The 15,733-nt window shown below is 42.8% G+C and overlaps 1 protein-coding gene across 1 annotated transcript in view; it reads left to right on the plus strand.

The window, feature by feature from the left end:
* EHD4 (EH domain containing 4) overlaps positions 1 to 15,733 on the plus strand; it is a 122,235-nt gene that overhangs the window by 46,952 nt on the left and 59,550 nt on the right. The window contains exon 3 of the mRNA XM_007935289.2: positions 6,037 to 6,134. Coding sequence (XP_007933480.1) covers positions 6,037 to 6,134 — 98 coding nt within the window. The remainder of the gene's footprint in view (positions 1 to 6,036; positions 6,135 to 15,733) is intronic.

The raw sequence follows: 15,733 nt of genomic DNA on the forward strand, positions 1-15,733 counted from the left end.
ATGAGGTTTTTTAACTGTACTTATTTTGTTTTGAGTATTTCATAGTCACTTAGGTCCAAATGAAAATTAAAAAAAAAAAAACTAACTTAATGCAAGTACAGTGTCAGTGCAGCCAGATGTTGGTTCTACCAGCTAATTAAACTGTGGGAGTTAAGGAAAATAGGCTCTTGGTTTAACAGCAAAGTTGTTTTGTTTAATCTGAGGGGTTGGACTTTTTTATGGTGCATTTATCCATAATAAACTTGATGCAGCTTTTCTCATTAATCTTTAACCTTGGGATTTGTAGTGGCTCCCAGGTATTAAGCCATTGTTCTTCATTGGCATCTGCCTCTGCATTCCTGGTCCTGACATTCTAGAAAACCAGCTTCCCTCCCTGGACTCAGGCAGACCTCCCTCTGACTGGCTGCATTGTGGACTTTAGGAGAGGCTAGATTTCTGAAATTACATATTTAGGGTGAACCATATGAAACTGCCAATATATAGCCATTAGTTACCTATAAAAATAGCCACCTCATAAGGTTTAACCTAAGGGTTAACCGTGGTGTGATGGTTATGTTTGTGTGTCAACTTGGCTAGACCTGGTTGAGTGGCTGGGCAGCTGGTGGTAGTTATTCTGATGAGACTGGCAGTCAGCTCCATGGTGGGATCTACCACAAGCAGCTGAGTAGCTGCCTTTGGGATGTGATCTGCTTCCTGTATATAAGGAGAAGCCTTGGGAATGGTCTCGAGCTTATGACACCTTGAACCCTGCATGTAGCCGTGTCATTGTTCAGCAGCCTGCCATGCTCTGCCGACCTTGGGACTTACAAAGGACTTAAGTTAATGGCCTGCCTTGTGATTTGGTAATATCAGGACTGTGCGTTGTTATTTGTCAACCTTGGGTTTGGCAGCCCCAGCAGCCAGCAGCTGTCTAAGTGAAGAAAAGCCTCTAGCTTCAGTGGGCCGGGTGCTGGAGGCAGAACTGAAGCCCAAGGTTGAGGGGCTTTCACCCAGCCCCTAGAGCTTGGCACTTTGAACTTGGACTTAAAGCCTCCAAACTGTAAGAGAATAAACTTCTATTTGTTAAGGCCATCCCATTTGTGGTATATTCTTGTCAGAGCGGCACTAGGTAACCAGAACACGTGGGCTTTTACATAGTCTGGATGTGAAATTAAATTCCTCCTGGGCAACCGAGGATTGGATATTTCTGGTAGGATTATGTAATAATAAGTATCCCCACCTTGATTTGCTTCACAGTTTATTTGTCTTTTTGTATATAGTGTCCTATTTACTGTGCAAATTTAGGAAGTTATGTAATCTCTTTGGTCCCCCTCTCCTCATCAATAAAATAGTCAATAAGCATCATAGCAAGTGCTTCGAAACAGCTCTACACTCTCTTCACTATGCATTGAGGTTTATTTGAACCTAATGACAAACTTAAGGAGCCATGGTGGTGCAGTGGGTTAAGTACTCAGCTGCTAACCAAAGGGTTGGCAGTTGGAACCCACCTAGCATCTCTGCAGGAGACAGACCTGGTGATCTGCTCCTGCAGAGATTACAGCCTAGGAAGCACTATGGAGAAATTCTACAACGTCACATGGGGTTGCTGTGAGTCAGAATCAACTCAGTGACACCCAACAACAATGACAAACCTGGGAGTCCTCAGAGAAGTTCAGAGGCCTCACAAGGTCTCATGGTGGTGAACAGGAGATGGGCCTAGAGCCCAGATCTTCTGCCTCCTGTTCTGTGCTTGACCTTCCAGTAGATGGAGAACAAGCTACACAAGAAAGCACCTTCCCTAGGTGGGACAAACGGGCTTAGCTGCTAACCAAAAGGTTGGAGGTTCAAGTCCACTCAGAGGTACCTTGGAAGAAAGTCCTGATGATCTACTTCTGAAAAATCAGCCAGTGAAAACCGCATGGAGCACAGTTCCACTCACACACATGGTTGACTCCACAGCAACTGAAGAGGAAAAAAATCCAGGTCTATGAATCATCACTCCTTTATTTGCTTTAGGATATTGCCTTCTATGTAAACTAAAGGTACATCACAGGGTTCAAATGCATGGAATGATAGGAGTAGCCTAGTGGGTTGGAACCTGGAGTCAGAGCTGCCAGGTTAGCATCCCAGCTTCATCACTTAATCAGCCAGGTGACTTGGCAGGTTATGGTCCATGACCCCACTATGTCCCAGTTTCCTCCTTTGTAAATTGGCAGTTCACAGCCACTGCCTCTGAGGTTGTGGTGAATATTAAATTAGTTAATGTGCAAGGAACATGCTTAGAATAGTACTTGGACACATAGTAAGTGCTCAGTAAATGTCTATGTTATTTTAGTATTACTGTAACTATTACAGCTATCGCTCATTGTTTGGAAATCCAAATCACTATTAAGATACTACCTGGTTATATTAAAAGCCTAGTTAAAATAATTTTTTGATCATTGAATTAGAATTTTGACATTTGCGAAATTTTTCAAGTCATCTATTCTACTTATCCCCTTGTTTTACTGTGTGGCAAAGTCTTGGCAAATTCCCTAAGGCCTTACAGCCCAGACCATTACTTGATCCTCCCATTTCTGCTCCTCCTGAACCTTCCTTGGATGTGGAGGTGACATGAAGTATAAGTTTAGTGTAGGATCTTGGTCTCCTACCCTAATCCCCTCATTTTATTTCAGAAAATGAAATGTGTCAGGTCAGCATTTGGGGAGGGAGACACTTCATAAAAGCTTATGGTTGAAAAATGGCAAATTTTGTTATATGTATTTCACCACAATAGAAAATAAAAGCAGAGGAAAACAACTCACATACGTGTATTTAAAAGAAGAAGGCTATGGTAAGTCTCCTGGGTTTAACAGCAATATGTCTGCATGTTTAATGTGAAGTGCAGAAGCCTCAAATAAACACCCTTCATGTTAACTACTCCAGGGAAGGTGCTGGAACTCCATCTCGGGACGGCAAATCTCTGCTTGGAAACGTTTCAGCAGAAACACATAAGCTGGGAAGGCCTGACTTAAGGCCAACTGTGACATACAAAAGAACCCTGCTATTCAGCTTCCTTTCTTAAAGCATGAAAGTAAGACCCGATTGTTGCAACATTAGAGTTTTTTCCTGCAAACATTGCTGTATAGTTCTAACCCTTTGAGTGGGAGCTGTGCCCATGTGGGGTCTGTATGCTTACTTGTGCTCTGTGCTCGATACTCTTTTATAGAGTGGAGTTTGCACGTACAACTCTTTTCCCAGTGCCCCCAAAGAACTTCTCTCTCCTCTGTCTTCTCCTCTTCTTGGAAGTTGTCCTTTTTGGTCCCTTGGCTCACTCCTTTGTATGACATCACCACATCTGGCTCCATCTGGTTTGTGGCTCATGCATTTTGCCTCTGCTGTTGGGCAGGAGGCCTGTGGGGTGTTGAAGTGTTGTCACTTTCCACAGAGGGAGGGAACAGTTTATAAATTTTGAATCCCTCTGTTAGAATCCAGGGGTTTTGTGTTTTGGAAAACTTGATATTGAGTGCAAACTTGTGATTTGGGAGGAAGATCAACCTCTCCAGAATAACAGTTTGTGTAAAAATTGTTTCATGTACTTGCAACTTTCTCAGCAATGCCAAATGCCTTGGACTGCCTAATAAAAAAGATTTTAAAAACCCACTTCCAGTGAGTTGATTGCAACTCAGACCCCCAAAGGGTTTCCAAGGCTGTAAATCTTTACAGAAGCAGACAGCCTCCTCATCTCCCACAGAGTGATAATGGGTTTGAACCACTGACCATTTGGTTAGCAGCCCAATGCCTTAACCACAGCACCACCAGAGCTCCTTATATATAAAAAGGCTAGCCCTGGGAAGGAAGGTTGGGCAATCCTACTTCCGTAGTGATACTGCCTTGGAAACCCAAGGAGGGGTCGCTATGAGTCGGGATGACTCGACGGCACATAACAACAACAGCCCTGGGATAACAGGCCAGATCATTACTGACTAGAAATGTGATCTCCCATGATGTGCTCAGAACTCTGTGTCTAGCCCAATTCTAGAGAATTAAGTTAGGGTGCTCTTCCTCTGTACACTTAGAAAGACTGCTGCTTAGTGGCCCATAGGTACTTTTTCTTGCTCATCTGCCCAGTGTTGGACAGTAGGGTTTATTCAAAGGTTAGATGTGCCAAAGGGACCAGAAAATCAGAAATGAGGGGCTTCATTTCAATTAACTTGACCTTTATTTTTAATGTTATGAGTTCTGCTCCACTGACATTAGAAATATTAGATTGTAGTCTCCAGCCAGCCATAGCCAGCCATGTGTTAGTTGGGTGACCTCAAGATGTCATAAATGCTTTGTGCTTCCATTTTCCAGCTGCATAATGATCATAATATATTATTTTACAACTTCCAGGGCTCATTAGAAAATGTAGAAAAGAATGTGTGACAAACTTATCCTGAGCACCTTCAAAGAAAATTATTTTGAAATGTCAGTAATTGCACCTCTTACTCTGGGGTGCTTACCCCTGCCATGGTGCTGTGCCCCCCACCCTGCCGTACTGTCCACATGTACACAGAGGAGGCCGGGTAGGCCTCCCTGGCCTGCATTCCCAGCATATTTACTTTCTGAGTAATCCCCTCCAGTCCCACTGAATGGAATGATTGAGCTTTTACCACATATTTTCAGGCTTCTCCCACACAGAGATAGAAGTTCACCATTTAAATACAGGAAAAGGAGAGGTACTCTATAGCTTCCACCTTAAAATGTATACAGTGATTAACAAAGACCAAGGCAGGCTCTGTGGCTGGGAGTGGAAGTAGGAAAGTGTTTCCCTCTGTTACTTACAGAGCTACACAAGGTTAAAGCTAAAAAAGACATCACCAATCGCTGGTTCAAATGTCTCATTTTACACACAAGAGAACTGAGCCCAGAGTGGGGAAGCCCTTGTCTGGTGTTCCACAGGAAGTTATTGCCAAAGCCTGAGCTGAACCTAAAACAGGGCTGCTGACCCACAGGTAAGAATTTTCCTCCCACACTACTCTGCTTCCTGTGGGGCAGATGGGGGCAGCTGACTGGAACCACAGGGGAAGGTCAGAATGAGAGCAAGGAGATGGTATCAGGAAGGGATAGATGGGGAAGGGGGCCTGGAGATGCTCTCCAGAGCCCCCTCCCCCAGCCCTGGCCCCTTCACTCACTCTTAGGACAGTCCCAGAACTCCTGCACACCTGGAGGATTTGGGGAATTGCACACAGGTGCCTGCCCCACCGTGAGCCTGATGTCAAAGTGGGCACCAAGCTAGATGCTGAGTCCCTGGGGCATCAGACAGTGAAAATAGGGCCCAGTACATCTAGCTCTCATGGAGTAGGCAGAGACTAGATAAAGAGTATGGGATACTCCAGCTCAGGGGACAGTGTACCCCAAAGGAAGCATGGGGTTCCCTGAGAGCAGAAGACCAGGCTGTTTTGGCAAGGAACAGCATGGAAGAGGGAATAGAAAAGTTGGGGCTAACCTGGGTTTAAGGCCTAGCTCTGAGACTCTGAGCAAGTTACACAACCTCTCTGAAGATCTTTGTGTTCTGAAATTAATTAGTAGTTTCTTCCTTGTGAGGATAATGTGAAGATCAAATGATATGATGATGGTTGTAAAATACCAAAATGTTCAACACATGCTTGTTGTTGAGTGTCGTCAAGTTGATTCCGACTCATAGTAACCCTTACAGGACAGAGTGGAACTGCCTCATAGGATTTTCTAGGCTTTAATCTTTATGGGAACAGATCACTGGTCCCTTTCTCCCACAGAGCCACTGGTGGGTTCAAACCACTGACCTTTTGGTTAGCAGGCAAGCACCTAACCAGGGCGCCTTCAATACATGATAGCTAAAATCAAAATTAACAGAAAGGGATCTGGCGGCAGGCAGCAGTAGATCCCAGTGCACCCTCCCACACCTCCCATGCACCAGTGTCTGTTCCCTGTGTCAGTCACATCCAGACTCCATTTCACAGATGACATTTGTAATGCCCAAGAGCCAAGGAACTCTGCAGTTAGAGCACTCTGTGATGCATGTTTCTGAATCTACCTCTGATCTGTTTCTTCCAGATTCATGTGCTCCCAGCTGCCCAACCAGGTCCTGAAGAGCATCAGCATCATCGACAGCCCCGGCATCCTGTCTGGGGAAAAGCAACGCATCAGCCGAGGTCAGTGGCCCACCCGTCCCACATCTCATCCCTCTCCCAATGCTGTCTGGGTCTCTCTCTGATGTTAGCAGTGGATTTCTGTCTCCAGTTGTGTTCTGTCCATCTTACCATGCAGCCATTGCCCAGGGTACCCACAGCATCCTTGAGTAGCCCAAGAGTCCAGAGCTAAATGGCCCCCAAGAAACAGCCAAGAGGTGATAGCATCAAAGGTTCTGCCATTTCAACTGAGAAACTTCCCAGAGTTGTAGCCATAACCTCGTAATTCCTTTACACATTGTCATCTACTATTAATGACCATTTCAGATAAATCTTCAGGTTATAAGTGTCCCCAGAAGACATGACATACCCTTTGCTGACTGTTCAGTTGAACACATATGACAAAAAATAAAGGAAGCAAACCAGTTACAGCAAGGGAGAGAAGCCTCTCCCAGCTGCCTTTTCCTTCCTTCCTGTTGGCATATGTTCCACCGAGTAAGCTTTGCTGCATTCTCTCCTTGTGTAAGCCTTTATTGGATACCTACTTTGTACCAGCCACTGATGCCCACCCTGGGATGCAGCAAAAACAGGTGCCGTTTCTGCCCTCAAGGAGCTTATGTTATATTGAAGAAGATGGACTTTAATCAAGCTATCATGTGATTAAATAAAACATGAGAACTGGGATAAGCACTATGAGATGTTGGCTCATGTCTCAGTGTGTGATGGGAGGGAACCTTGGGATGCTACGAAAGGCTCCCCAAGGAAGCAACATTTGAGGGAGGATCTGAAGTATGAGTAGGAATGGCTAAGGGAAGCTCTAGGGTGGGAAAAATCAGACCAGAAGGGCCTTCAGAGAAGCACTACGAAGCATAGAAAGCATTTTGTAAAGATCAGTGATGTCTGGGCTGCTTTAGCCTTCAAAAGGCAAGGCTGAAGCAACAGCCCTTTCAGATCTTTGTAGTGTGGTTAGGCAGATGGCCCTGCTATCCACCTCACCCCCTCCTGGAGGACACAAGTTACTTAAGGAGAAGAGACTCTGACTGGAAGGGCTTTAGGATGGATTCCTGTAGTCACAGAGACAGATCAGGCAATTCCCTTCCCCCCCAGATCTTGAAACACAGGCTGGTTCAGGAAGGCTTTGCTGAGAGGGAGATGGAGCAGATCTGTTGCTGTTCTCACTGACAACACTCCACAACCCCTTGAATAGCAAGTCAGTACAACAATGTATGAGAAATGCTGGCATGATGAAGTTGAGCAGCAACCTATCTGGGGTTAGGGCCATGGGTTATGGCCAGGCAGTGAACTCCCCCACCTCTCAGAAGTACAGTTTCACAGCCACAGAGACATGCCTGGGAGCTAGAAAGTAAGGGTCCCGTGATAAAGTTGATTTTTTTAGGAGTAGATCACCAGGCCTTTCTTCCATGGCAACTTGGGTGGACTCAAATCTCCAACTTTTCATTAAGTGCTGAGCATTTTACCTTTGCATGACCCATGGACTCCTAGGCCATAAGCCCTCCTTTCTTGTGGCATTTTAGCAATACCAACTCTCCTGCCTCCATGGACTCACAGAGAGCTTAGCTCACCATGTGGCTGCCCCTCCCAGCACTTGCCATCTGGGCCTACACTGTTAAAACAAGCCCCGGAAGTGCCATACAGGGCAGGACTGATGCCATCAGGCCACCCCAAGGCCTTTGAGAACATTGCAGTGACAGGAGCCAGGCTAATACTATTCTCCTCTCTTATAAATAGCTTCGTTATTTTCACTTATAAAAGTAATAAAGATGTGTTATAAAGGATGCAAGCAATGAATATGGACATTAAAAAAAATCTGTCACAAATAACAATTATAAAGTGTTTCCTCTGTCTCCTTGGGCAACCTACTTCGTAGTGATGCTGCCTTGGAAACCCAAGGAAGGGTCGCTATGAATCAGGTCCGACTTGATGGCAAATAACAACAGCAACAACAACTGTCTCCTTAGAGACTTCCTTACATGTCATTTTAAATAGAAAAGCAGTTAGTGCCTAAGGCACTTGACTGCTAACCAGAAGGCTGGCTGTTCAAACCCACCAGCCACTCCTCGGAAGGAGGTTGGGCAATCTACTTCCGTAGTGATACTGTCTTGGAAACCTAAGGAAGGGTCACTGTGAGTCGGATCTGACTCAACAGCAGTGAGTTTGGTTTCTTGTGTGTGTGTGTGTTCCATAGGGACACAACATAATGTATTTAACTGATTTGTGGATACTTTGGTTGTTAATAGTTTTCACTTTTACAAACAGAGCTACAGGTGGTCATCTTATTTGTGTATCTTCTCAGTGCCAATAGTTGTGTTTTTTTTGTTTGTTTTTGTTTTTGAGACCCAGTTTAGGACCATTAATTCAGCCCTGGTAAAATTGCTCTACATATAAGATGTTTTATTTTAAAAAGCAAATCCATCCATGTTCCACAGCTCTTCCAAGCTATCCACATCTCACGTCTGTATGTTTGACTGAAGTATGCTAGAGAAATATGTGGTCCTGGTAATAAATCTGTTTTTTTACCTCTAAATTTTAAGATCTCTAGATTTTTTTCGTTTCTATTTCTTTTCATTGGAAGTCCTTTGGCCAGTTCTAATCATCTATATTTTTCTGTTTGTCCTAAGCTTGTTAAGTATTAAGTGTTCTTCAAGCTGTAGGTCCTTTACAGTCATAGGGAAGCATGGCATGATGTTTTCAGTATGCTTTGAAGCTCGGTTTTAGTTTTTGTGGGATTTCTTTTGTTTGTTTGTTTTAACTCTTTAAAGTTCTTTATAACTCTGACTCATATCCTTGTCTGACTTACCATAGCATGTACTTACTCACATCCTATGCACAGAAATAGCATGGACAATTCAAGCCAGCCAGCTAGTACCTGCCACCCTGATGGACACAGCAGCTGGTAAGAAAGGACAGCTTCAATGACTCATGACCAGTGGTGGTCAGGGCTCCCAAGCTCGGTACTCGTATGACACATGTGGCACAACTGGTGGTTGGCTCACTCAGCTGACATTTTCAACACAGTTACTCCAAAGAATAGATTTTATTTGTAAACTCTTTCAGCTTAAACTATTGCTAACAGTGCTGTTACTGTCATTAGTTGCTGTCAAGTGAACTCCAACTCATGGTGACCTTGTGTATAACAGAATGAAGTGTTGTCCATCCTCTGCCATCTTTATAATCGTTGGTTCACTCTTCAGAACATCCATTCATCCTTGATAACGTGGATGTTATCCATGTTATCCAAAAGTTTTGAGACTTTTGATTCTAGTAATGGGAAGAGTGAGCACACTCACACCAAAACTCAAAAACCAAACTCACTGCTTTTGAGCTGATTCCAACTCATAGTGAACCCCCATTGGGTAAATCTTTATGGAAGTAGATTGTCCCATCTTCCTTCTGCAGAGTGGCTGATGGGTTTGAACTGCTGACCTTCTGGTTAGCAGCCAAATGCTTCATCTACTATGCTACCAGAGCTCCTTGGCACATCTTTATTTTCATCCCTGATTGATCTCTTATTCATCTGGCTCCTGAGCTGTTTTCTTCCTGAAATACTGCCTATCTCATGCTGAACCTAAACATAATCTGAGATTTATTCCTGGGCTCAGCGTGACCACAGTGTGTTCTCAGCTACTTGGTACAGACCTCTAGGGTCTGGCTCCAATCATAACATCCTCTCTAATGAGGGAGCATGAAAAATTCTCACATGGCCTCTGCTGTACTTGTCCATCTGTTAAGTATATAAGCATTGAAGGTGCAGTTTTAGCAACAAATAATTATTCCTGCAGTTTCTTTAGATTATGATATTTTGTACAGCCTTCAATAGACTTAACTTTGGTAACAAAATAATACGATTTTTCCCTTTAAAAAATGTAAATAACTATAGAAGAAAAAAAAATAAACTCTTGATATGAATTGTGCCATAGGTCTATCCGTTCTACCAGGCCCAACAGCTTGTTAAATGAAAATTTGAGTGTTTCTCCTTCTGACATTTAAGCCTCTCTCTCTATTAGTTCCAGCCTATTCATTATAATGCAGTGATCAAAACTGAGAAGATGGTGAAAAGGGCAGAAAATGCCTTCCTAGTAAAAGCAATAGACAATAGCAATTCATGAAACTGGGAGGCTCTAACTATACTGACAATAATATAAGCTTCAAAGTCATTAACATTTTAACAGTTATGGATAAGCATCACTTAGGTCATCTCTGGCAGCATTAAGTAACTAACCAGTTGCCATGGAGTCAATTCTGACTCATGGTACCCCATGTGTGTCAGAGTAGAACTGTGCTCCAGGGGGTTTTAATGGCAGATTTTTTGGAAGGAGATCACCAGGTCTTTCTTCGATGGTGCCTCTGGATGGACTCAAGCCTCCAAACTTCCAGTTAGCAGCTGAAAGTTTGTTAACCATTTGCAACATCCGGTGACTCCAACATTAAGGAAAGCCTTCAAGAATAAAGAAAGACATCTGAATACTGACAGGTAAACATGAAAGGTCTGCCCACACAGCTAAAGTTCTCAAACATGATTATGTCAAATGAAACAACAGGCCTAGGAGACGGGATGGAAATCCAACCTGTGATTAATACAGATGCAGAAGAAAATAAGAAAAGCTAAAGCAAACCATAATCAGGGAAGTACAAATACTCCTATTTGACAAGTTTTTCAACTTAAAAGACAAAAGACTGGATTTTGAAGACTGCTCAGGAAAGGAAGAGAACATTAGAGATACCCAGGTAAGAATGACTTCTCTCAGCCTTGGTTAGGAGAAGGGCCTGAGAGGAAAGCACGCACACATACACAGGGAGGGATGCATCTTTTCTCCTGAAAGACAGAGCAGGCCTGAAGCAAGATGATAGTCAGGTTCAACAGCAGCAAAAACCCTGCTAAGAAGCGCCAAGAGACCTGAGAACAAAAGAAACTTAGAAGCAAACAGAAGGCCATGAGGGGAGGTGGAGCAGTGGTTAAGTTGGCCAGCCTAGTCCAAGGACTGTAGATGTAAGCGATGAATTTTATTAAGAGTTTCTGAGAATCAAACCAATTAGTTTCCTTGGTCCAATCAAGGAGTTGAGGCCCCCAGAGCCTATGCTATATAATATAGGGGGAAGAGCACAGGCAATAGCATTGGGCTCCCTGGGTTAAAATCATCTCAGCCATTTACTAACCATGTGACCTTGGGGAAATTGTAATCTTCCTATAAAATGGGAGTAATAATAGTGCATTAGGTTGTTAAGTAAGTGAGCACATAGAAAGCAGAGAATAGTGCCCAGAGTAAATGCCCATATGTGTGTGTATTAACATTTTGGTATTTCTTTGTTTTAGAAGTGATGGTGTGAAAAGAAATAGGGAATATTAGGGGCATGCTAGAGAGTAGTCATTTAACACGCATGTGTAGTTAGCATCTACTGGGTGTCAAGGCTGTCCTAAATGCCAGGATTCAAAATGACTGAGACACAGGGCCTGCCCAGGGCATCCACACTCAGGTGGGGTAGACAGACAAGCAAACAAGCCAATCCATACCCTGGAAGTTACATGAGTTCTATCAAGATGTGCAGTGAGCAGGAGGACCCTGTCAGTCCCCAGGCATAGGGGGTATGAAACAGTCAGCAAAACTGCTGAAAGAAGGAGATTTTTTTCTCTTTTTGGCTTTATATTCTTTCTCTTTTTTTTTCCCAAGTGTATAATTCATTGTTTTTTTAGTATATTTATGCAGTTGTGCAACTATCACCACAATCAATTTTAGAACATTTTCATCACCTCAGAAAGAAACCTTATCACATTAGCAGTCACTCCCCAACTCCTATTCTGAGAATCATACATGTGGCTTTTGTGTTTGGCTTCTTTCATTTAGCATGATGTTTTTAAGGTTCATCCATGTTGTAGCATGTATCAGTAATTTATTCCTTTTTATGCTAAATAATAATCCATTGTATGGACATGCCACATTTTATTGATCTATTCATCAGTTTTCATGGCAACCCCATGTGTGAAGAGTAGAACTGCTCCATAGGGTTCACAAAACTGTGACCTTTTGGAATCAGATTTCCAGGCCTTCCAGGGTCACACCACCAGCCTTTCCTCTGGCAGTCACGCACTTAACTGTTTGCCCTACACATGGGGTGACCAGGAGTCAGAACCAACTCAACAGCAACTAACAACAACACATTCATCAATTGATAGACATGTGGTTGTTTTCAGTTTTGTGACTATAATGAATAGTGGCTATGAATGTTTATGTCCACATTTTTGTGTGAGGGTACATTTTCAATTATCTTGGGTATATATGTGGGAGTAGAATTGCTAGGTCACATGATAACTCAGTATTTAACCTCTTGCCAGACTATTTTCCAAAGTGGCTGCATCATTTTGCATTCCCACCAGTAGTGTTTTTCTCCACTTCTTCACCAACACTTGTTGTTATGTATATTTATTATAGCCATCCTAGCAGGTGCAAAATGGTGTCTCATTGTGGTTTTGGTTTGCATTTCTCTAATGGCTAATGATGTTAAACATGTTTTCATGTGCTTATTGGTCATTTGCATATCCCCTTTGAAGCAATGTCTATGCTGTTCCTTTACTCAACTTTTAATTGTTTTGTCTTTTTACTGTTGAGTTGTAACAGTTTTTTATATATTCTAGATATAAGTCAGATACATGGTTTGCAAATACTTTCTTCCATTCTTTGGATTGTCCTATAACTTTCTTAACAATGTCCTTTGAAACACAAATTTTTTTTGTTTGTTTTGATGAAGTTCAATTTAATTTTTCTTCTGTCACTTGGGCTTTTAATGTCATATCTGAGAAGGCTTTGCCTAACCCAAGATCATGAAAATTTTCTCCCATATTTTTCTCTATGAGTTTTATAGTTTTAGCTCTTGCATTTAAGTCTATGATCCATTTTGAATTAATTGTTATTTATGGTGTGAGATAGGGGTCTGTGGTAGTTACACTTATGTGTCAACTTGGCTGGGTCTGGTTTTGAGTATCTGGACAGCTGGATGTTGTTACTCCCCATGATAAGAGTCGTAATCAACTCCATGGTGGAATCTTCTGTAAGCAGCTGAGTAGCTGTCTTAGAGGTGTGGTCTGCTTCCAGTATATAAGGAGAAGCTTTGAGAAAGATCTCTGAGCTTCTTGGCATATCTGGATCCTGCATTTGGCCGAGTCATCAGTGGCCTGCCATGTTGTCTGCCAATCTCAAGACTGTTTCTGGATTTCAACAAGTAGCCTGCCGTGTTGCTTGCTAAACTTGGCATTGTGCTATCATACTTGTCGACCTTGAGTTTGTCAGCCTCAGCCACCAGCACCTGCCTAAGTTAAGAGACATCTCCAGCTCTGCAGGCCAGGAGCAAGAAGCAGAGCTGAAGCCAAGGTCAAGGGGCCTTCATCCAGCCTCTATAGCTGTCACTTTGAACTCTGACTTCTAGCCTCCTAACCTGTAAAAGAATAAATCCCTGTTTGTTACAGCCATACATTTGTGGTATTTCTATTATAGCAGCACTAGAGAATCAAGAAAGGGTCCAACTTCATTCTTTTGCATGTGGAGATCCCCTTGTCTCAGTACTATTTATTGAAAAACTAGTCTTTCCTCCATTTAATTATCTTAGTAACTTTGTCAAAAATAAATTGGCTATAAACGGGAAGATTTATTTCTAGACTCTCAATTCTATTCCACTGATCAGTCCTTGTGAAGAGGCTTTTCTTAATCATAACCTCCCAAGACAAATGGACAAATTCACTGACCAACAATGCCAAGGCTTTCTAGAACAGGGTGAGAAATAAGTGAGATGATGATGTGAAGTTCTCACCACAGTGTCTACCTGGCACAAAGTCAAGGGGAAGATAACCATGGCTACACATACTATTTTTATTCTCTTCTAGATAGCAGAAAAAGTATGTGCAGAGGTAGAAAAATATGTATGAGCTCTGGGCCCTTTGGGGGCACACAAATTGTACAAGTGGCTGGAATATGGATATGTAGGGGGTGGGCACACATGGCAAGAGATTGGGTTTTGTCCTGAACACAGGACCGAATGCCCAAGGATATGAAGTAGAGGATGGCATGGTCAGAGAATTCTGTAGAATAGAACCTATGTCAACAGGCTCAGATAATGAAGCCATTTTTATATTTAGAGTTTGAGCTCAATGACCTGTCTCTAGGCTTTGTTTGAATTTGGCAGCAACAGAACAATGTCCATCCTCAAGGGCTGTGGCTGACTCCCAGTGATTTGTTGACAGATCCTGTTTTCTGGTTATTGCTAAGGCCGGTCTGAAATTGAGTTGTGAGGTTCTGGGACATCACTCACTTCTTAGTCTTCTAGCAGGAAATCCTGGTTTCTTTTTGTTTCAGGGAAGTTTGCTAACAAACACATTCGTGGCTTCTTTTCCGCTGGTGCCATGGGAAATTCCACACCACAAGCGTTGCTCCCTCTGGCCCTGGTGTGAGCATGTCATCACCATGACTCAGAGTGGCATTTGCCAGGCCCTAACAGCTATTTTTAGGTTTTTTTAATATTTTAAATGCACAGTTGATCATGAAAAATGACTGCTTTTACCCAGCCTTCAAATCTGGCTGGACTTTTTGATTGTGAGAAGGGTACTTCTCTTACTTTACATATAGAAAAAATCATAAACAATATATCAGAAGACATTTAATAGACATTGGGATACAGCTATTAATCCAAGAAAAGGTTTGCTCTTTACTGTTTTGAGTAGTAATAATAATACTCAACTCTCACTGCTGTCGAGTCAGATCTGACTCATAGCAACCCCTCCTTGGGTTTCCAAGGCAGTATCACTATGGAAGTAGATTGCCCAACCTTCCTTCCAAAGAGTGGCTGGTGGGTTTGAACCACCAGCCTTCTGGTTAGCAGTCAAATGCCTTAGGCACTACAGTAATACTATATATAGTACATTGGTAAGTGCTTTCCATGTATTATTAACTCATTTGCTCTTCACAAAAGCACTATGAGACAGGAGCTATTATTGCATTTTATATAAGAGACTGAAGTACAGAGAGGTTATTTGCCCACAGTAATATAGCAAGTCTGGTAGCTACTCTGGAAAGATGCTTCCTCACCACCCCTACCCCACTATGACCCATGTCTCCCTGTATCTGTCCCTATGACATCTCCTCCTCTTGAATCTGGAATGACCTGAAACTTACTTTTTGCCCAACAGAATTCAACAGAAATGATACTTCATGACTTCCCAAGTCTAGAGCTTAAGAATCCTTGCAGGTTCTTCCTGGATCTCTTGGAATATTTGCCAAGCCAACGTCCATCTAAAAAGCCCACCTACCCTGAGACCACCATGCTGTGAGGGAAGCTCAGGCTAGTCACTTGAAGAGACCAACAGGCTCAGTCAGCCCCCAGCTGTTCCAGCTAGCCCTGCTGAAATGAGTAAAGATGATACCTTGGACGTTCAGCCCAGTCATGCCTTCAGATGACATCAAACTTAGCTGCCATCTGACAGTAACCTCATGAGAGATCCCAAATGAGAACCACACAGCTGAGCCCAGAGAACCTCTAGAGAAAATTATTTTGAGCCACTAAGTCTTAAAGTAAAGGCTTACTCACTGATCTGCACTGAACACGTTCCCTTGTTACCCTAC

The sequence above is a fragment of the Orycteropus afer genome, unplaced genomic scaffold (genome assembly GCF_000298275.1).
Source record: "Orycteropus afer afer isolate SDZICR_OR568_19922 unplaced genomic scaffold, OryAfe1.0 scaffold00026, whole genome shotgun sequence".
Classification (NCBI taxonomy): domain Eukaryota; kingdom Metazoa; phylum Chordata; class Mammalia; order Tubulidentata; family Orycteropodidae; genus Orycteropus; species Orycteropus afer.